General features: G+C 37.4%; 1 protein-coding gene across 7 annotated transcripts in view; it reads left to right on the forward strand.

Annotated features, from left to right (window-relative positions):
* Positions 1-22,017, forward strand: part of anks1ab (ankyrin repeat and sterile alpha motif domain containing 1Ab) — a 53,718-nt gene that overhangs the window by 27,144 nt on the left and 4,557 nt on the right. For 2 of the 7 annotated variants that reach the window (XM_032548989.1, XM_032548994.1), the window contains 11 exons: positions 3,228-3,326; positions 4,582-4,728; positions 7,392-7,499; positions 10,624-10,794; positions 12,057-12,194; positions 12,345-12,416; positions 14,346-14,429; positions 14,546-14,683; positions 15,777-15,953; positions 19,681-19,779; positions 20,512-20,609. In XM_032548989.1, the coding sequence (XP_032404880.1) occupies positions 3,228-3,326; positions 4,582-4,728; positions 7,392-7,499; positions 10,624-10,794; positions 12,057-12,194; positions 12,345-12,416; positions 14,346-14,429; positions 14,546-14,683; positions 15,777-15,953; positions 19,681-19,779; positions 20,512-20,609 (1,331 nt within the window). Of the gene's footprint in view, positions 1-3,227; positions 3,327-4,581; positions 4,729-7,391; positions 7,500-10,623; positions 10,795-12,056; positions 12,195-12,344; positions 12,417-14,345; positions 14,430-14,545; positions 14,684-15,776; positions 15,954-19,680; positions 19,780-20,511; positions 21,201-22,017 lie in introns of all 7 variants that reach the window. The other 5 variants (XR_004337048.1, XR_004337049.1, XM_032548992.1 and 2 more) reach the window with 5 other exon arrangements.

Raw genomic sequence — 22,017 nt, forward strand, 5'->3', positions numbered from 1 at the left:
TGGCTGATGTCTTAAGATGCGTAATCTTCTTTGCTTATTATTCCAACTATTTTAGGAAATTCACAGTTTTTTTTTAAAAATGCAGTTAAACACCCACACGACATGTTGCTACCATCCTCACACTACTTTATTACTCTAATTATTTTGGTACCTAGCAAATGAAAATAAATACAATAATTCTTATTCATCTGAAACAGAAAAAGTTTAGCCTGGTTTAATATCAGGCATTAAAAACAAAGTGTCTGTTGGTTTCAATCATACAAACAATATTATAAACTTTCAAACATCTTAATATTAACCCAAAAGTTGTTGTCTATGACACATAAAAACTAATTATTTCAATATTGTATATCTTTATTACATTTTTCACTTATGAAGGTCCCTTTTTTGACATATTGTGAATCTGAGCGTTAACAAAACATAAGAAATCAAAGCTGTGAAGGTTGAGGAGGGTGGTCCACAAAACGTCTGGAATGACTCAAACTGCCTCAAAGTTTTCATGTGCTGTACATAAAATGTCTGTTGAAACAAATGTCAACTTGTGATATATTGTTTATTTTTATAGCTAACACTATTAGCATGAGCTAACAAAAAATCAAAATTGGAAGATAGTGAAAATGAAGCAACACCATTCTAAAACATTTGAGAAAATGTTTTGATCTCTTGCTTATCGTAAACAGCTTGAGATGCAAACTGGAGATCTTTCCACTCTCCTTTTTGGTTGGCACTTCCAAGCAGCGGTAGAACAAACACCAGCTTTTTCAGCAGACTCTCTTCATCTGTTTTTTTTGTCCTCATCTTCATTTACCCTTGTCATGTCTGCATATTTCAGTGTGCTACAGGTCAAATTGAAAGCGTTGAACGTTACTCAATGTACAGAAATTACTGTTCTGCCTAGATGGCGCTCCTCACAGTCTCCCAGGATGAATTGCGGCATAAAAGACATAGGCGATGTCCGTGTGGCAATATTTTATTTAAATTTAGAAAATCTAAACAGCCTATAGTATTTTTAGTGTTCTGTTTTCCCAAATGAAAAAAACCTGCATTGTAATCTTTGAGTCTGGCTTTCTAGAAAAGTCATTAATACACTTTCACAGTTATTTCTTTGCCAAAGAGCGTTTGTAGCGATATTTAAATTTTTTTATTCAAACCATTTTGTTGAAAAAGTAAACTCAATTTTTATTGGAGCTGCTTAGGTGACTCATCACCAGTGGGTTTATGCTTGCAATGAACTCAAAAACAGTAAGGAATGAACATGTATGGTAAATTATTTGCTTTCTTATTCCAACATTCACCATCATTGTCACACCTCATACGCTTGCTTAATATTGTGTAGCCTTACTGGAAACGTCTGGTTATTAAAACTATTAATACTTTTAAAAGCCAGTAAGACCACCTTCGCTCCTTGGTCCTCATCTGCATTTTTTAAACTGAAGTTTATTACTTTAATGTTGCTATTTTTGTCTTACTTATAACAGAAATCAGTGAATTTTCTTCGGCGCAGTTCTGGTGCTGACAGGAAGCTCCGCATAAATGCTTCACTGCACCTACAAACCACTAACGTCATAGCTGAAGATACTGTACTGCAAAGTTCCCCCTTACTCTCCTGTTAGAGCAAAGGGGCTGGCGCTGGCATGGTTCAGCGAGGCGCTCTGCACGTGATGACTGCTGTGAGATGCGGCTTTTGAGGGATCATAAATTATGAACAGCTGTGCGCCCATTCTCATAATTTTTACACGATTATCATTTTCTGTTCTTTTCATGCCACCACAAATGGGGCGGCAGTGGCTTTCCTTCCCTCTGCCTTTATGTCTACACTGTTTCCTTTCAGACTAAAAATCCACATAATTTCTTTCTTTTTTTCTCATGGTTTGCTGCTCTAATTTCCAAACAAATGTGGCAGTGAGGCATATTGTCTTGTGTGGAGCATCCAGAAGTTGCCCATCATGCATACACATTGCATCTCTACCATATTAATATTGCATCAGACTCTGCAGCCCTTTCTGTTTCGGTTGGCATAATGTGGAGCTGAACTTACATATTATAACACATAAACCTATTTTTCTTCATCAGTTCACCATTAACGCCCACTGCATCTTGAAATAGGAACATTTTTTTTAAACAATTGGGGCAGACCAATAGAGCAATTCTAATTCACTGCTGCTTTAACCGAATGCATTTAGTGAGATGAAGGACTTCTTCCATGGCTACATCTGCAAGTCGTATCCGATTAAATCAAGCCACCATAGCTCATAAGCTATGTAAGAACTGAACCATACATTCCCGTCACATGTTTCAAATGCAGCATGAAATAATAAGTTTGCAAAGTCCCCCGAGGCATCATCAAACTTCAAACTGTGTTAATAAAAGTGGAGAATCTATTTTGGGCCTCCCTCACGTCTGACCCAACTTCATTTTGACCTTTTATTACAGCGATCAGTGAGTAATCTCCTGACTGCGCCCTGATGCTGTTGCATCGTGTGTTCAGAAATCAATCCAGTGAAAGCTGCTTGAGTAAAGACAACAGAGCATTTTAACATTCTTTCTCATTTTTCTGGTTGTCTTTGTGACTTTTTTCCTGCCTAAAAAAGGAACATGAAGACAAAACCTCTGGAGCTGAGCGTGAACATCTCCACGAATTAGACAAGAATCTGCTTTTTAGACATGATTTCAGGGATTGGAATAGAGTTATAATTGTGGATTGTTTCCACAGTCTTAATCAAACAGGAATTGTGAAACAAATAGTGAAATAATGGATGTAATTTTGCAACACACACCGAGACTGAAATTCGGTGTGTGTCTGTCTAAGGCGTCCTGTAGATGCTGCTGCTTTGGAGGCGTTGTTCTCTCTGAGTCGCACCAGATTAGATTGATTACTCCTGGCATGCACATTTTATTTGACTTCATTGTCCTCCCACTCTGTTGTTAGTGCTTGTGTCAGAGATGTGCATATTCTGTGTGTGCACATGTACAGCTATGATTAGCTGTTCTCAGGAAGCGTGTAGAACAAGTAACAGTTTTATTGATTGGATATTTTCAGAGCAAATATTTCATGTTCATATGTGTGGGGAAGCAGACGTACTACGTGATATGTAGGCCATTTTAGCTCAAAGCTGTGGCTGAATGAGGCTGTTTGCATGGATGTTTCCGATGATTTCATCCATGTGGTTGCGCTTGTATGTGGATGAGTTTATTTGCATGTTTCTCTCATGTTTGTGCACATGCAGGGAAGTAACGTGATGGAGGACCAAGATTTAAGAGACATGGGGATCACTGACCCAGGGCACAGAAAGAAAATCCTCCATGCAGCACGTGGCTTGCCCAAGGTACTTAACACCACATCCAGAAAAATAAACTCCAGTACTTGAACAGCAGATGTCAATTAGCTAAAATGAAGTAAGATAAAGATTGTTATTGTGAATGGATGTAAATGTGATATTGCTCCCTTCAGGATTGGTTGGAAATTATAATCTGTACATAACAGTAATCAGTTTTAGGCTAACAACTAAACCACAATTGAAGCTGAAATGCTCTTGAATGGATTTGTTTTGCTTTATTAAAACATAACTTCAAAACTGAATTGCAATATTAACACATAAATATGGATTTTTGTGCAGAATTCAGATTTCCACTGCTCTCCTTTTTTATTTGTTAATTATAATCTTAAACTCACAAAATAATACAATTTCCTGATAATCTACTTTAGGAGATTCTGTTTATTGGATGGAAAGGTGGATAGGTGGATGGGTTCATAAGTGGATGCAGTGATGATGGGGGAATGAATACTCTTTTTTACTACATAAAATTATGAGCTATTTGTTATTGGTCAGATTATTATTTTTTTCTGAACAAGACATAAAAAGTCAATTGGTTTATAAATTGCTGTGTGACTAGTTCAGAGGTCAACAACCTTTTCCATTCAAAGAACCACTTTTGCCCCCACTACTACAAAATAAAACTCACTTGGAGCTGAAAGAAGAAAAAACAACAACAACAACAACAAAAAAAAACAGTTTTCTAGATATGTACTACATGGAATGTTGAAAGCTAATTAAATTCTGCTTTTAAGATTAGAGAGCCATTTATTTTTATTTTTAGATTCTGGAACAAAGCAAATCTGCTTTTACAGAAGAAAAAAAACCTATTTTGTAGAATGAGATGAGATTTTCTATAAATGTGGAAAATGAAGAAATATAGGTAGGATAGTGTGAAGTTTGCTACTTTTTAAAAGCCTGTTTTAGATATTAAAAGCGGTTTTTGCATAATAACTAATGGAAAAACTCCTTAAATGACAATTTCTTGTTGCATACATAGTCAAAGTGTTTCTCTCTTGGTTCTGTAAGAGCCGCATTGGACTGGCCAAAGAGCCACATGTGCCTCTGGAACCCCAGGTTGCAGACCCCTGGACTAGTTGAAATTGTCTATAACTTGAGACTCTATGCTAGGATAACAAGGCAGAACTCTGCATTGGAAGTAGAACTCAAAAAGGAAAATTGGATTTAGCACTGCTTCCTCTTTTACTCCTAATTTGACGTTAACATCACAATACTTGCTCTCATATGCCTGTCTTTCTCTCTGTAGGTGAAACCACTGGGTTGTGATGGCAGCACATCTTTATCCTCTTGGTTGGACGGCCTTGGCCTACATGAGTATCTTCCCAACTTTCTCTCTAATGGCTACCGAACCCTGGAGTGTGTGAAGAACTTGTGGGAGCTGGAAATTGTCAATGTAAGAGTTTTTAAGAATTTAACTTTAAATGTTTAGCATGTTACAGTGAGCTGTTATGAAATTTCACTTCTGTGGCAATGGAAACTATTTCTCACTGAAGCATAAATGTTGTGGATTCTGTTTGAGGTTAAGAGGCACTTAATACTCAAGTGCAGAAGAATCAAGAAAGTGTTTCAGTGATAGAAAAAATTTCCATAAAACTACAGCTCAGATGCTTTATAAATCATTGAGTGATTAGTAGATAAATAGCAAATAATGTAAATTAAGTTGAAAAGAGGGTAAGGATGACAGAAAAAGTCTAATTTGGTTTTGTCTTTAGGGAAATAGTGTGACATTTTATGGTAATCAGTGATTATAAAGGATGACTAATTTCTTATGGTCTTAAAATGGTTGATCCACCAGAGAGATGCATGTTGCATTTTCAATCAAGCAGTTCTTAAAATTGCGCACATGTTGTGAGTGCAGCTTTTTTTTAATAAATTCTCAAAGGCCGTTAGAATTTGTTTGTAAATGTCACACATCAGTCTGTGACCTTTTATTAATTTGATCCTTGCTTATTGCTTGACTCAAGTCAAGTTTATTTGAATAGCACATTTCAGTAACCAAGCAGTTTGAGGTGCTTTATATGACAAAAACATAACACAATTTACAAACAAAAACTGAAAGATAATATTCCAGTGGCAGAATAAAGAGAAGAAATGAAAAGTTGTATTTCAGACCAGAATTAATCAATGTTTTATTTATTATTAATCAAAGGCAAGTCTTAGCAAATGGTTTTTAGCCTTGTTTCAGCAGTTTTGCAGTTTTTTGGAAGTTTATTACAGATTAGTTCAACATAATAACCACTGCTTAAATTCCTAATTTAATTTTGTTTGGTCTTGGACATTCTGACAAATATATATGCTTTGATCAAAGCCTCTCTGTTGTAACTCTGACTTCATGTTCAGTGCTGGATCTAAACCTCAAACTCAGTCTCAGGTCTTTCTCCTGGACTATCCTGCTTGTTGAAAGAAAATTAACTACCACAGCATAATCCTGCCTACACCATTTTGCATGGCGGGCCTGATGTGTTCAGGGTGTCAGTTACCTGCCAAACAAAATGTCTCTTGGCTGCTTCTCTGATTAACGCTCTCCTTGCTCGGCCAGTCAGCTTAGGTTGATGACCAAGTTGTAAAACACTCATTCTGTATTTGGATGATTTATCGATCAGTTCTCTAAGTGTTCAAACCTTGCATATTGTTTTACAGCTGAAAAAGACAGTGTGCAAAAGATTAGGTGTTACAGACCCTATTGTTTTGGTTTACTTGTAATATTTTCACATTTTTGAATTTCATGGATGTTCACTATGCTTAATGGAATGGCTTTTATCTGCTGGAAATGTATTAGATTTCAACCCTTTGGTAATCACCAGTGCGGTTTCTAACATTATTAGATCACTATTATGTGAAATGTTATTTATTTTAGCATATTGTATGTTAGCTAGTGCCATGTTTATTGAGGACAACCAGGCAAACAAAGCAGATGAACCTTAGTGTCCTCTATGTGAGTGGATAATAGCACAGAAGCTGAGAATGAATGTGCTTGAAGATATTATATTATGTTTGCAGCATCTGGTGGCAGTAAACAAAAAGGCAGTGGTGGTAAAATTGCAGAAAGAGCTGCAGTAGCAGCCGCCAAGCTTGCTGCCAATGCAGTGTGAGAGGGATGGTGTCCAGCAGACTGCGATGAAGAAAGATGGGGGTCTGAGTGCGCGGCACATTACTCTCAGTGTGCAGAGCAGCAAGAACTGCCTGTGAGCATCTTGGCAGAACTCTCTTTGCCCATTACATTTTCTACATCCTCTTCAGCATTTTAGAGCGAATAGCATCTGGCTTCTTCTACGATCCTGGTCGCGTTTCCAAAATCATTCCAAGGTTCTTTTCACTAACGTTGTGTTCACTGGTTTTGCTGGAGCTTTTGTGGAGAATAAAAACATAACCAGAAATTAAATGCACAGACCATTTGCTTCTTCTGCTTCTGAGTAATAGAACTGATCAGACAAAGAATTACATGGGCTTGTTCTGAAAGGTTTTGTACCAGGAACATAATTGCAAATGTAACATTAATCACTCAACATCCACCCTTTGAGGATGAGCATGAATGTTAATAGCCAATTATGCAAATGCATAGTATTAAGGTGATGGGATTTTACTACATGAAATGAATATTTGCTTCATCCTGCAAGACTTTTAGACATATGAGCAGATGTGGTCCTTGTAAATGGTTAAACAGAGATTGTACTCATGGATATGTTATTCTGTTGTGCAATTTTCCGTATTGCAATCGGAAAATACAGCTGCACTGTCTATATATTTCTGGATAATGTTCTGTAGGTTTGAGGTCCTCTCTGTTTTCGTAGCTCATCATCCAAATATGGCTTGTGAATTTTAGAGTGTCCCAAGAAGGACGCAGTGTTGTACTTTAGGCTCATGGCAAAACAGATTGAAGTTGAATTATTGACGAGAGTCACTTCTGTTTGCCATCCAGTGAAGAGTACATAGCATCAAGACCGCCAGTGTGTTTTTAGATTCATCTCTCTTAGCTTTGTCTGGATAAATTGTTCTGTATGAGATATTCAGATGACTGTAAAATGGAAACTCATAGAGTGATGCTGTTCCCTCCAGGTTATTAAGGTCGGGCCCTTAGGCCACAGGAAGAGGATCATTGCATCTCTAGCAGAGAGACCCTATGAAGAAGCTCCCTCTAAATCCCGTCGGCTGTCCCCAATTATGGTAAGACTGATTATGAAGTTTACATACTTAACACTTAATCTGCCCTCATTATTATGTTGGTGCTGCCTTGTGGGAATTAGCTTCCTACAAAAAGACATGTTTGGCAGGGAAAATTGTGAATACATCAATGTTTTCTCAGTAAATATATATTTCTAATGAAGTTGTTGACATGGTAATTATATCAGATGTTGGTAGCAACCCAAATAAAAAGAAATCAACACAGATAAGTCCACAAATGTGTTGTAAGTACCCTGAATATCCAACTGAAATATGTTAAATACTAGTAGAGACGCATTTGTTTTTGCAATGACACATTCTGATTGGATCAACTATTACCTTTTCCTCCCCTCAGTCTGTCTTCAAAAATCTTGAAGGTTCTGTGTAGCATCGTCTCAGACATTGAGGTTTTTTTTCCCATAAATTTTCAGTTGGTTTTAATTCAGATTATGGACTCATCTATACAGATTTATTTGCCTTCTTTAAAACTACCTGAGAGTTTATTGACTGTGTTTGGAGGATTCCCCAAGTTAAAAATACACTCTGGTTTCTTATTCAGATTTTTGTCCAGACTGTCTTGGACTAGACCAGCTGCTATTGACTGGAACTGGTATAGAGGATGATTGCTTTCTAAATATTGTTAGATTTTAACTATTTGACTTTCTAGGCCTTTTTGTGTTCAGTACTCATTCCCTGTGTCATTCCACCCCATTTATTACACATAGCTAAATTAATTGTTTTATATATGGATTACTTTGGTTGCTGCTAATAGTTCAATTAGAAACTTATGAAGTGTTTAGTAGAAGGTTTAATCTCTTTAATTCATAAAATTTCTGAAGGGCAGCTAAGAAAATTAGCTAGTCTGAATGTAGCCGATTTAAGAGGACGTTTTATACCATCACAACTGTAAAAATGTCAAGCAATTAGAGAAAGCTATGGAAGTCTTTTATTTTAATCTGGGACAAAACATAAAACACTGTTACCTTTAGCAAAAAAATTATTGTCTAAAGATCCTCAAGCTGAAGGTAAATTTCCAAGCTTATTCTCTGGTCTGGCATTTTAAAAGTCATGAGTCATTAAAACTACAAATAGAAACAAAACTATTTAAACAAGTAAGAAAACAAAACATAAGAGAAAAGTGCATAAGCATAAAATTGGCACAAAGCAATAACAGCAGAGAAAAATACAAAGAGAAGAAAATTGCTGCTCAGTATCGGCTGTGCGAGCAGCTGTGTTCACAGATTTGTCTCTGTTTAAGCCACTGTTTCACTTGGGAGCTCAAAGCTCTACAATCAGCCAACTTTGTTATTACTGGTGGCAAGCTAGTCTAAATATGGGATCCTTCGCTTGAAAAACAAGAAAGTAAAAAAAAAATGTTTTTCATCTTCTTTTAATAACTCTCCATGAGACTCTTGGTTATGTTGACACTATTTTCTGTTGTTTCCCTGACAACTATAGACTGTAAAACTGAGTCATTATTACCAAGTCCAAGACAAAAGGCAGGAGAGAAAAGGCAATAACTGTATGAGCCAGATTATAAAAAAAACAAGTGTTGATCAGAGATGAAAAAGCTTGTGGAAGACTGCACTGACGATGTTGGGGTGCATTAGCAGTTACATTGCGCAGTGCTGCAAGGGTTGTTGAAGAAAAAAAGACAACATAAGGAAATGTTGTTTTCACTTTGACACTTGTCTAAAGTTATGAGTCTGTTTTGATTCAAAAGCCTCTCAAGGCCATGATTATCCGTATTGCTTTTGAATCTCTTTCTGCCACGTTTTTTCCTTCCACTCAACATTCCGATAATCTGCTTGTTTGAGCACAACTACCTTCTGAGCACTACTTTTTTATGACTTACCCTTTTTGTGTGTTCAATGATGGCCTGCTGGGCAAGCATCTGTTCTGCATTTTCCGCCATAATCATATAGGCTATTGTGTAGCTATATTTTTTTTTCTAAAATAAGAATCCAATTTTATTTTTAGCATTGAGACCAATTTTCTAATATTCTGATCTTTTGGTTTTCATTTTAATAGTAAAAATTAGCATAACTAAGTATTTGACATTTACCACAATGTGTGCAACAAACCTTTTTCAAACAAAATTGCTTAAATATATTAACCTTTTGATAAAATTATTGAAAAGCACCTTTAATCATGATTTGCAGTTGTTTTTGGGATCAGGCAGGAGGAACGGAGACCTGACAGACTCACATTCATCTTCTGGCATTGTTTGACTGAGAAAATGGTGACTGTGTCGACAGCTATTTTCTGCATGAGTGACAGGGGTAAAACATTTAATATCCTAGCATTTTTTTAAACTGCTAGAAAGGTTTTTGAACTAGCATTGCTATACATGGTGAAAATCTACTCCTCAGTGAGTATTTCCCAAGAAGCTATTAGATTAACTCCACCAGAATTCCTTTCTGATTCTCCAAAACATTATTAAACTAACATTTTTCAACTGCCAGTAAGATATTTACACCCCATAACAGCTATACCAACTCTCACTGAAAAAGCTGTGACCTTTTGATTATTTAGACTGCAACACTTTCAGTAGATTCTTTAATAAGGTGCAGAAATAGCCTTTCTGTAATTTAGTTGGTACAGTGGATATCCCTAATGTGCATAACTAGAAAGGTAGGTAAATTCTTATGCTCTATATAAACCGTAACAGTGTTTTCATTAAACAGCATTTATGTTTATATATTTTGGATGAGTGGAGATTAAACCCTAATAGAGCAGAGCGATATGGACTTAAAGTTTTATTTTGTGGTAGTATTCTGATAACATTAAAAGTGATGATAAGAACTGCTTTTTTTTTTTTTTTTAAGGTAACTGTCTGACTTCAAATGTGTGTCATAGCAATAACAGCCCCACAAACCCAATATAAAATTAACCAGTATCATGTGGTAAACTGTTTTATTTTTAATTCATTACAGGAAAAGATGTTTGAAATGTGGATGTGATTCAGTACCATTGGAATACAAAGGCTGATTTATCAGGCGGATTAAACTGCGCTAAAATAAACCAAGAGAGCAATCTATTGTCAAAAGCTTGGACAGAGACCAGGAAAACCAGTGCTGTCAAAACATTAATCTGCTTGCTGCGCCTGTGTGTGTTTCTGTGACAGTTCCATGACCTCCTATCCCAGACCACTTCGCCCCTCAGTCAGTTGGACCCCTACACCAGTCGCTCCATGGACATGCTCCTCCCCCTGACCGAGTCGGACCGGAGGCGAAGAGCAATCGATCAAGACTGCAGCATTTCGCTGCGATCCTACAATGAGAGGCCGCGCTCTGTAGTGAGTTTCAACTTCTTTCACTTGAATCTCAGTTAAAGAAGCCACCCACTGCAGCTTATTATAAGAGAATTAATAGTTTAAAAAATGGAGGAGGATACAGCATATTTGCTTTCTTCCCAGAGGCAGAACTGCTATGTGCATCTGTAGTTTAATATAGCGGTATAATTAGTGGGCAGATTTTAATTCCATGGAGCCTTGCTCTAAATAATGCATCTCTGTCCATTTATACGCAATTATCAAATGAATTTTCTTTAAAACATCTTAACGTGGTAAGTTCAAAATAAATTAAATGGTAACATTTCAATTCCTACTGCTGTGTCCTATGGTTATAAAAACTGCAACTCGCTGCATTTATTAATATTATTCATGTTCAGCAGACTAAACTCAGTCAATTGTCCCTCAAGGCTTAAATAATTGGATGAATTTATTCAAGCAGCAGACAAAAAAGCTGACACAAAGGTTTGCAAGATTTTGGTCCAAACCCTTGCAAAATTTATGATTACAAATGTAAAAAAAAAACCAAAAAAACATTCATTTTCAGTTTGTTCTCTTGCATTTTGCACAGCATCATACATTTATATGAAAATAACATCAGTGGATGGTAAAATATGGCTGCATTAAATAATAACTCAGCCCTGCAGCTGTTTTTCGTCTCATGAAGCTCAGCCTCCCTGGGTGTCTTGGATTATTTTGCGTGAGAATGAGCTAAAAATATCTCTGTGATCAAATTTTAGCATTTGCTAAAGGTCAAACTGCGACACAAACAGTCAAGCTTGCACGCCTGGTCTCTGACTCAGTGAGGCAAAGAGAGAAAAAGAAACAACATTCTGGAAATGAAGGAATATGTTGTACTGCCTGCTTTAAATCACATCTTAAATCAATACCTTTCTGATAGAACTTTGGTGTGTTATTATCACAAGTATATTTTATTCTGACAAGTGATTTATGAAGGAGCTCAGCAGATCCTGCACTGACCTGAAGGCTGAACATGCATGAATATTTATGAGCTCGGATATCAAAAAACGACTTACCAAAAAGTGCTGACCAGTCAGACTTCAGACGCTTTTGCTTTAATATGCAGCAGTTAGAGGTCTTGTAACTCAGCAGTTCAACAGAGACACAAATTAGTATCCAGAGTCAAAACGTCTTTGAGTTTTCTTTGAATGTATTTACCCAAAGCAGTGCAAAAATCCCAGTCTTACCTCTAGGAAGTGGGATGCAGGGCTGTGACTCTGCATCTCTGCATCTCTGCATCTCTGCAGGACAGACACAGTGAACGACATAAAGAGTCTCGATTAAACCTCCGGCCGCCGAGCCACTCTGCCACATACGCCACCGTGTCCGCCTGGCATCACCAGCCTGAGAAGCTCATCCTGGACTCCTGCAGGTACGAGGCAACAGTAAGTATCCTTTTCTGTCTTCAGCACACAGGTGGAAACGTTTCAACCGTTTTAGTTTCATAAAATATATTTTTTTTCTTCTCTTTACTTGGTTTTGATTGTCATGAGCAATGAGGATACTGAATTGTTTTGATTTATCTCTCTCCTCAGTATTTAGGATCATTGATAATCAGGGATTTACGGGGGATTGAGTCCACACAAGATGCCTGTGCTAAAATTAGGGTGAGTTGAAGAATTTTGCTTTTCTTCCCACTACAAACTGAAAAGAACAAATACATGTTTTTGTTCTGAAGTTCGCAAACATTTATCATGAGAATTTGAGGCTTATAATGAATAATTTAATATTTTTGTTATTACAAAATTGTGTCAACATTGCATACACAGGCTGTATGTGTCCCTCAGAAGGTTTGTCCATGCATTTTGGAATAATTCTAATTGAATATTCAACATTCTTTGGCCAAATTGACATAAAATATCTTCAAATCAATTGGTTTCCTGGGACAAGACAACTTTAAGCTTATTCCATAATTTCTTCCATCAGATAAAGGCCTTTGGAAAAACATTCCTGAAACATCATGTTAGCTTGCTTTATCCCTTCAAAACACATTTTTGATATTGGCGTGTGTTAAAGTTTATATAATATAGTTGTACTCACCTTGCATTGTACAAGTACCAAGTTAGTGAAACTCAGTGTGATGCAACCTCCACGATGCTTGACAGCTGGCACAGTGTTCTTAGGTTTGAAAACGTCACCCTGATCCAAACCTTGCTCTTGTCATTTCCACTCAATTGTGATGCAAATTGTGAGCAATTTTATTTGAAAATGATGCAAAAAAGGAAATGCAATTTAGACATGTTTTCATCTTCTGGTTAGAAGAGAATCAACCAGAGCAAGCAAAGTGTAATTTCATTGGTTGTTGACGTAACTTATGGCTATTAAAAAAAATAAAAATAATATGTAGTTTCGTGCCTCTAGTAGGTTTAAATTATGGACCAGAGGCTTGTTTCTTAGTCGCCACCCTCTTAAGTTAATAGCAGCATAAAACTGGTGTTCCAACAAATTCTTGAATTCAAATGTGGCTTCATAAAAGACAGGGTTTTTTGAACAAAAATGAAAAAGGTGTTTCAAAAAAGGGACAAACTTAAAAGTTAGGACAAAAAAAAAAAGACATAATAATCGCTACTTTGATAAAAACATTAATGACAAAGTTTAGAAAGACTTGGCTGCAATGGGATTAGGTGGAGTGGAAGACCAAAGAGTGTTTTGTATTTTAACATGAGCCAATGAATTTGTGGCTGGTGTGTAATGATTGCCTGTTCAGAGAGGACTTTGGAGTGCAGTGGTGAATTTTGGATGGATCATTTGTTACAAATTGGATGGCAGAGCTGGAGAGGACACCAAGCTTTTTGGAGTGAGCTCTTACATATCCCTTCTGTAAATTACACCATCATAATCAAACAAGAAAATGATGGTCATTTAAAAAAAATAATTAGTTTAGTAGAGAATGTGAAAGAGAAGAGCTGACTTTTAATTTAACCTCAGACTCATTTGTCAGTGCAGTTTGCAAAGGACAGAGTATTGTCTGGCCAGATTCCCGAATATTTATACTCAGTAACCTGAGTAGAGGTGTCCTCTGAAGGGCGGAGGTACTTGGGGTTTTCAAAGGCACAAAGCCCTTCGAATCAAACCACATGACTTGGTGGCACGGTGATACAGTTGGTAGCACTACTGCCTCGTAGCTCGTAGTCCTTGAGGTCAATGCTTTGCGAAGCATTGACCTCAAGACTATTAAAAATCTGCAGACTATGAGCTTAAAAGTTTGTGTCAGAAAACCAACCAATTTAAATCAATTTCACTGATTCTAACATCAACAAGGGTTAAATAATAACCCAGAATGATGTTACAAAAACTGTGTGTTTAAAGTGCAACTTACGGACAGATTTCACAAATATTAGTTGTGGTGTATACATACATTTGAGTTGCATAACCTGCGACATCTTGGAAAGCTCCAGATTAACATGACATTCATCCCCATAAAGAGTGTATGTATACTTCTGACCAACACTATGAATCATTAAATCTGAGGAAATGAAGAATAATCAGTTTCTTTTTTTGAAACATGACAATTATGTGAATCTTGTTCATTTCAGAAATCAAAGGATTCCAAAAAGGGCCCAGTTGTCATACTGTCCATCACCTACAGAGGTGTCAAGTTCATTGATGCTGCCACTAAGGTAAAGTGATATTAGCATCTGTGCTAACAGATATAAAGATTTCAACACAAAAATTACTGTCAAATTGATGGAGATTGATTTCTTTTCACATTTCACCTCATTTCTGTCTCCAACAGATGATAGTTGCAGAGCATGAAATCAGAAACATCTCATGTGCCGCCCAGGACCCGGATGACCTCTGTACCTTTGCTTACATCACTAAGGACTCTAAGAGTGGCCACCACTTCTGTCACGTCTTCAGTACTGTGGAAGTCGTAAGTATTCAAACCAGTTCTGAACTGTGGGAAATGCGAACAAACATGTGCACCTGTTTGTTATTTTGTCAGGAGTTATAATAATCATGGCTCTTTGCGTGTCATCAGCTACCTGCAGTTAAACTTGTATGCAAACATCCTGTTGGCATTTTATTTTATCTCTATCATCACATCAAGTCTCTACTGTTAGATTGAATCACTTTTCACACAAAGTTTTGCTCAATGTCTCAGTAACTGTGAAAAGGTCAACAACAATCACTGCATTTTCTTTTTGTGTGTAGTGGGGTAATTATCAGTCATCAGTGTCAGCAGTCTGTGAATTGTCTGTTTTTTAAGCAGGAGGAAATTCTCCTGAATCGGTTTTCTTTTAGTTGCTGTTCAAGACATTTTAATATGTCTTGAACAACAACTATAGCACAATACATTGTGCTATATGTAGCCGTTCAGGGCTAACGACTCATCTATTAATATTGCATGTGCTCATAATTTTGTAGTAATTAAGATTTGTAAAACAGAATCACGTTTGGTCATAGATATATTGAAAAAGAAGGCGCATACTGCCTTTATGCATAACAAAGCTTTAGTTGTAAACAAAGTTTTATACATCTTACACACAGTGTAAGATGTATAAAACAGTGTGTATGCATCTTACACTTAAAAGATGCACTTGAAATTCTACACATTTTGGAATGCCACAAACATCAACATATTTTTCTGGGATTTTAATCACAGGTCAGCATAAAGTAGGAAGTGGGAGAAAAAAAAATCTAAATTCTTTTACAAATAAAAATCAAAAACATTATGATGTGCTTTTGTGTTCAGATTCCATTCCTCTGATAGCCTTAAATAAAGTTCAATTTAACCAATTGCCAACAGACTTTGGGGAAATTACAGGGAGGACATGCAGGTGGCTTCACCTCATGCAGTTGATGGGGATATGGATGGAGTGCAATATACCAAACAGCTTTCAGCTGTAATTGTAGTAAAACGTGGTTCTGCAAAGCTTTGAGTTATGGAGGCTGAATAAAAATGCATAAAGCATTTTTGAGAGAATACATGTCAGTTAATGTTTCAACTTTTTTTTCTGATTTAGATCCAAACATATGAGATCATCTTAACACTGGGACAGGCATTTGAGGTGGCTTATCAGATGGCAGTTCAGTCCAGGGCGAGACACTATGTGCCTCCAACATCTCTGGGCTCAGAGTTCATAGAAACCAAAACCAGCCGCCCAGTGTCTCAGTCGTGGAACAGCACGAGAAGATCAGCGGTGAGTATCAAGAAAGGAGGAAAAAATGGTTTTTATTAGGCTTTTCTTGTTATTTGAAGTTGTTCAATGTTTATAAGGTGAAGGAACTGGTAGAGATATGCAGTTATGGAGTCATAATTCAGAAAATATACACAGGCCTCATGACCGAGTTCTCTCCCTCCGCTACTCAATTCCCAATGCACCACCTACAAAGGAAGATTTGCTGTGTGTGGGGGGAAAAAAAAGTGATGAGTCATTACTTTTCCACCAGCTTCCACTCACATACCCCACAGCACTGAGAGTCCATCCCGATCAGTGGAGATATTTTATTGGTGCATATGCGGAAAAAAAATAAATAAAAAGAAGTGATGAATGAAAGCTTTATTTGTTGCTCACAGGCAGATGAATGATACACTGCGGGTCAATTCTAAAGGCTCAGCCCCCCCATGGGAGGACACGCCCGCATGTTCTCACCTATGATTGAGTGGGCTGTGTAATGTTCACGCAGGTCCCCCAGGGGGACGCATTGACATATTGACCTTTTTGGCAGCATATAATAGGCGTTCAGCAATCACTGTCACCTGAAAGTGTGTGTATGCTGTAGGACCAACTGCTTATGCAGAAACACAAATCATTTTGTTTTACCACCTGCCGCTTGCCATAAAATATGGAGTATGCACACATCTGCATAATGAGCCTGGCTCAGTGTTTAGGTTTTAGATGAGACGGGGACTGATTTTTGTCATCTGTGATTAGTTTTAATGCTTCATGCTGCTGCAAAATGTTGTTGGTTTAAACAGATTTTATATATCATCCCCAAAGTGTTGTTAACTGTCTCCTAAGCCCCATCCCACAATGTTACAGTTGTTACAACATTAATGGCTTTGAATGTCAGGAAACCAGCAGAGTTTAGCAGCTTAAGAAGGACCTCTGCGTCTCTGTTAGGGCTGCAACTAATGATTATTTTATAAATTGATTAATCGATTAATCAGATAAAAGTATTCATTTAAGCTTTCTTTAATAGAAGAAATATACTAAAAGATGCAATTAAAACTGAAAATTCCTTTTGTAAATAAATGCAGTAACATGAAAAAATGCAATAACATACATTCCTATAGTGTATGCTTAATCAGTTGTAGATTAATTGATTAATTATTGTATTAGCTGATTAATAATTGGATAGCAAAAAGTTCTTAATTAAAATTTTCTTTTTACAGAAACAATTTTTTTTAATGTCTCTTAAGCTACCGTGAAATTAAAACTATACAGCTTGAGGAGTTCTTATAAGACAAGGAATTTTTTAAAACTTAAATGAAGATGTATATATTTATGGTACAGATTTGACTAATTGCTGCTCTGCGTACGTTGTCTGTACACTCCAGTTAACGATTAATCAGTTACTAAATTAGTTGGAGATTATTTCAATAACTGACTAATTATGAATCATCCGATTAATTGTTTCAGCCCTAATCTCTGTAAACTAGAGAATCAATAAAGAGATCATTTATTTCAGGAATTCATTATAAAAAAAATAAACTTGCATACTTTATGGATCAATAAAAAATAAGTGATAAATGTCAAATCTTTTTTTCTGTTCATTTTGATAATTTTGGCTTGTAGTTAATGAAAACTTAAAATTCAAGTTCTCAGAAAATTAGAATATTTTCTTTAAAAATTAGGCCAACTTAAAAAAGGGGGTTAATATAGAATGTCCACCTATTTGAGAACTGTGTAGTGTCCAGTGAACAGAATAAATACTTGGTCGCATCTCATTTTACTACTTACTGAGGTGCTAAGGAAGCCCAGGTTGAGTTAATGGTGACCTTCAGCCGTTTTGCATTGTTGGGCCTGTTGTCTCTCATCTTCTCTCTCTTATGAGCATCCAGTCTGCGCAGATCATTTTTTTCCCATGGATTTTCCAATCATGTTGGTGTTTTGGTAGTGTGGGCAGGCACCAAGAACTGCTGGAAAGTAAAATCAGTATCTCATTAAGCTTGTTAGTAAAGGGAGCCATGAACTGCTCTTAAGTTTGCTGGTAGGTGGCTGTGCTGACTTTGAAACTGACTAAACACAGCGGATCAACACCAAATGAAATGGCTCACCAAATCATCACTTTAATCATCACCGAAATATTAAACTGCATCCAGAGCTTCGAAGATTTTTTGTCCTCAGACATTAGGAACTTGATTGCAAATTGAAATACAACATATAGTTTCATCTAAAAAATAAGACTTTTTACTACTGAGCAACAATTTAGTCAATTTTTGAATTTCTCAGTTTCTTAGCTTAGGTAAGACTCTTCTTGTCTCCAGTATAATAGTGGCTTACCGCAAGGAATATTGTAGCCAATGGCCTGGACATATCTGTGATCAAGAAGAACTGACTCAGTATTATGCTTCACAATCCTTTTGAGGTTGTGGTTTCCCCTGTTAGTTGTGCACCTTTGTCTGCAATTCTTTTTCCTTCCTCCAAACTCTCCATTAACATGATTGGAACAGCCAACTTATTCAAAAAATACTTTTCGTGGCTCCTCCTTGCGCATCATGCAAATGTTGATGAGCAGGTTCTCCCCATAATTGTGTGGGCTGCCATGATGAGTTAACATAAACTTTCTGTCCTCAAACTGATTTTGAGTTTTCATAAGGTGGAACCCAAAATCAACAGAAATAAACACTATTTATTTAATGAATTAATATATAAATTATACGATCTTTAAACTGAACTACTGACATAAATTACCTTTTTGAGGATAATCTAAGATGCACCCGAAGTTACTTAAACACCCCCTCCCTCAGTGCTGTGAAAATGTCTTCTTTAATTGCCCTGAACTGTTTTAAAATGTAAAAGACTGTCCTAAGTATATTCTTGACAGCTACATGCTTGGCTCTATAAAAAAGACTAAGCCTAAAGCAAAAGTCAGCCCCCGCAGAAGCAGCTGATCTACGTGGCGAACCCACATCTAATTCCAGCATTTCAAAAATGATATGGAAGAATCTGACACCCCACTCTTGCTCTTTGTTTTAAAGTAATTAGGAAAGGCTTTTATGGTAATTGGTAATTAGTGAGTGTCTGCCAGATTCAATGCTTGTTCAAGTTACTCTGACAGATGCGTAAATGCAGAAAAGATCCAAAAGAAAAAAAAAAATCAGTGGCTAAAATTCACAAAGATGCGGAAATAAAAATGCAAAGATGGGGATGGACAAATGCCAAAGAATAAATAAAATGGGCTTAGCAACAATTTTGCCAAACAGCATAATGCTGTACATATCAAACAACCACAAATCATATCTGTACTGTAAATGCGGGGTTATTGTTTTGGTTTATGGTCGTCACACACCTCCGTGGGATGCGTAAAGGATTTTTCACACGGCTAGGCTCACTGTTTCATAATCCGTCCGTGTGTGTCAGGCATGCAAAAAGAGCTGCTGCTTATGACGAAACAAATGAACCTGATGTTTAATTAATCACACTCTGCTCCACCCTCACAACTGCAACGCGTGCACACCACATCAGCATGTGTAGAAATCCAAAGCTCTGCCGTCCTCGGCTGCCGCCGCTGCTAAATGGGATTAGGGCGGTTGTTATTCAGAGCCAAAAATCCCCTGACATGAAAACAGATTTTTCTAATGATATTCCTGTGCTGCTGCTGGATTTCTTCACTGTCCATTTAATGCTCTGTCCCTCCTCTCCTGCCTTCTTTTTTATAACATGTCTTTGTTCTTGTCTTCTCGGTCCTCCTGCTTCCCAGGGCGCCCCTCTGCTCGAATGCCGCTGCTGTCACTGTCACACGTGTACTACCCACCGTCCTTCCTTCCTCCCGTTGCACTCTGTTAGCCCTGGAATCCAGGTCCTTCTCTTTCCTTTCCTTTTTTCAGCCCTCAGTCACCATACATCTGCTTACACACCTGAACCTCCCTTATATCTATTTTTATTATTATCATTATTATTATTATTATTTTGGCAATGCTGCAGTGCACTTTGACTCTTTGTTTTGTGGTTCTTAATATTTTGGAGCTCATAAAACCTCCTCATCCCTTTATTTTCCCCATCTCTCATCTCCATCTTACATATTACAGTTTGAAAATGAAATTAGCGGAGGCTTTGTGGGAAAAGGTGAAAAGGTCACGTGGTTCTAGTGGCTATTGAGGGTTAAATCCATTGCAACAATATCGCCTTTGGTTGTCTCAGATGGATAGTTGCAAAATGCTTACCTTAAGTTATTCTTTTAGCAATTTTGAAGTAATTCTGTCAGAATAAAGTATGAAGGAATGTGCATTTTGAATGAGCTGCTTCTTAACTACTAATCAGAATACTCTTTAGCTTCCAGAGAGTCATATGTCTGGATTTGCTGCTGCTGCTTACAGAAGCTGAGAGTATTTTCTGTCAGATATCATCCATTCTCTGTGGATTGAGCCCTCAGTGTCTGTGATTATAACCTGATCACTGGACTGACTGTACCTCTAATCCACATGCACGTGTGTGAGCTGAGGACTTGTCAGTGTGGCGCAAATGGCCTCCACTGCCACACGTCTCACACCTCCTCCTCTCGTCCCTCCTCCCTCCCCACCCCCTCCGGCAGATCGACCCCCTGGAGATGGATGCCGACATGCAGTCGCTGGGCAGCACCACCTGGCTTTGCGACCAGCGGGACTCCAACAGGCGTCCCGTCAGCACCAAGTACGAGACCACCATATTCTGAGGCCGGACTCTCTCCCCGCCCAGCTCCCTGCCACCCCCACGGCCCCCATCCCCCGCTTCTCACTGCACCTCCCTCGTACTTTTTTCCTCTACCCTTGCATCCGGTTCTCCGGTCTTCTCTTTCTCTCACGGAGAAACACACAAACACACACACACTCACAGAGATATATACATGTGAGCCCCGTGCCTTCTCACTGTGATGGTATAGCATCCCTCAGGGCTGCCTCCTCCTGCACCTTCCTTTGCCCCGCCCAGCGACCCACGCCGACCTCCTACATGCCATGACAAACGCTCCTGCGGCTCCCCCCGAGCTCCCACAACATCCCTGGCAGCCCCTCCTTCGCCTGTTGCTGCTGCAGCTAATGGTGGAGCCCTGGAACAGATGATCCTGGACTGATCTCATTTTACAGTGGCCCTGCTCTCTCAACCAAACTGCCTCTTCCTCCTCATCCTCCTCTTCTTGACAACTTGCATCTGCCTCCAATTCCCCGATAGCTCCCAGAGGTTGCATCTTTATTCTTTTTCTTCTTTCAAGACATTTTTTTTTGGTTTTCTCCACAGGCAAAACAAGTATGTTCATTTTTGATTTGTTCAAGCTTGACTTCACAGCAAGTTCAAGTATTTTTAGATATGTTGGAATGATTTGTGTAAGGCTAAATTGATCTATAGGCTTAACTCTTAAATGAACAGTTTGACATTTTGGGAGAAAATGTTGATTATTTTCTTGCAGAGGTTTGAGAATAGTGATAGCCATTAATATTTTTGTAATAGAGGCTCAGTTTTGTTCTACATATTATGCATTTAGACATGCATAATATTTTAATATTTATTTAATATTTCATTTGGGCAAAGCATGTCTCTGCAGGGGTCAAAATCTAAGTTTGTAATTACTCTGTGTTACAGAGGTCATGCTGTTGCATTCAACATGGCTCCCACTGTTATTTGTCAGACCTGGAGTATAAATAGTGGATTTTATTGAAAATGGCATCAACAGTAATTCCTCTGTCCTACAGTAGAACTGGAGGTCTACAAATATTAAAATCAAGAAGGAAATGAGAAAATTGTACTTATAGGGTAGTAAAAACAGATTTTTCATGCTTTTCTTAACATTTATTTTGATTCTCTACAGTACATGTTTTATTTAGATAATCAAACATTATTAAAATAAAATTTAAAGATGAATTGAGTAAATAAAAATGTAGTTTTTAAATTTTTATGATTTTTTTTGTAAATATCTACCTTCACATTAAAGTCAATGGATAAATGTGCTTCATTTACAATAATTTCTTTAGGATTTATCTGATGAACAATTATTTCATCATATTTGAATATGGATTTTTTTCCTAACTGAATACATTAGCTCTAATTAGACATTGGATTTAAAAAA

This window comes from Xiphophorus hellerii, chromosome 20 (genome assembly GCF_003331165.1).
Source record: "Xiphophorus hellerii strain 12219 chromosome 20, Xiphophorus_hellerii-4.1, whole genome shotgun sequence".
In the NCBI taxonomy this organism is placed as follows: domain Eukaryota; kingdom Metazoa; phylum Chordata; class Actinopteri; order Cyprinodontiformes; family Poeciliidae; genus Xiphophorus; species Xiphophorus hellerii.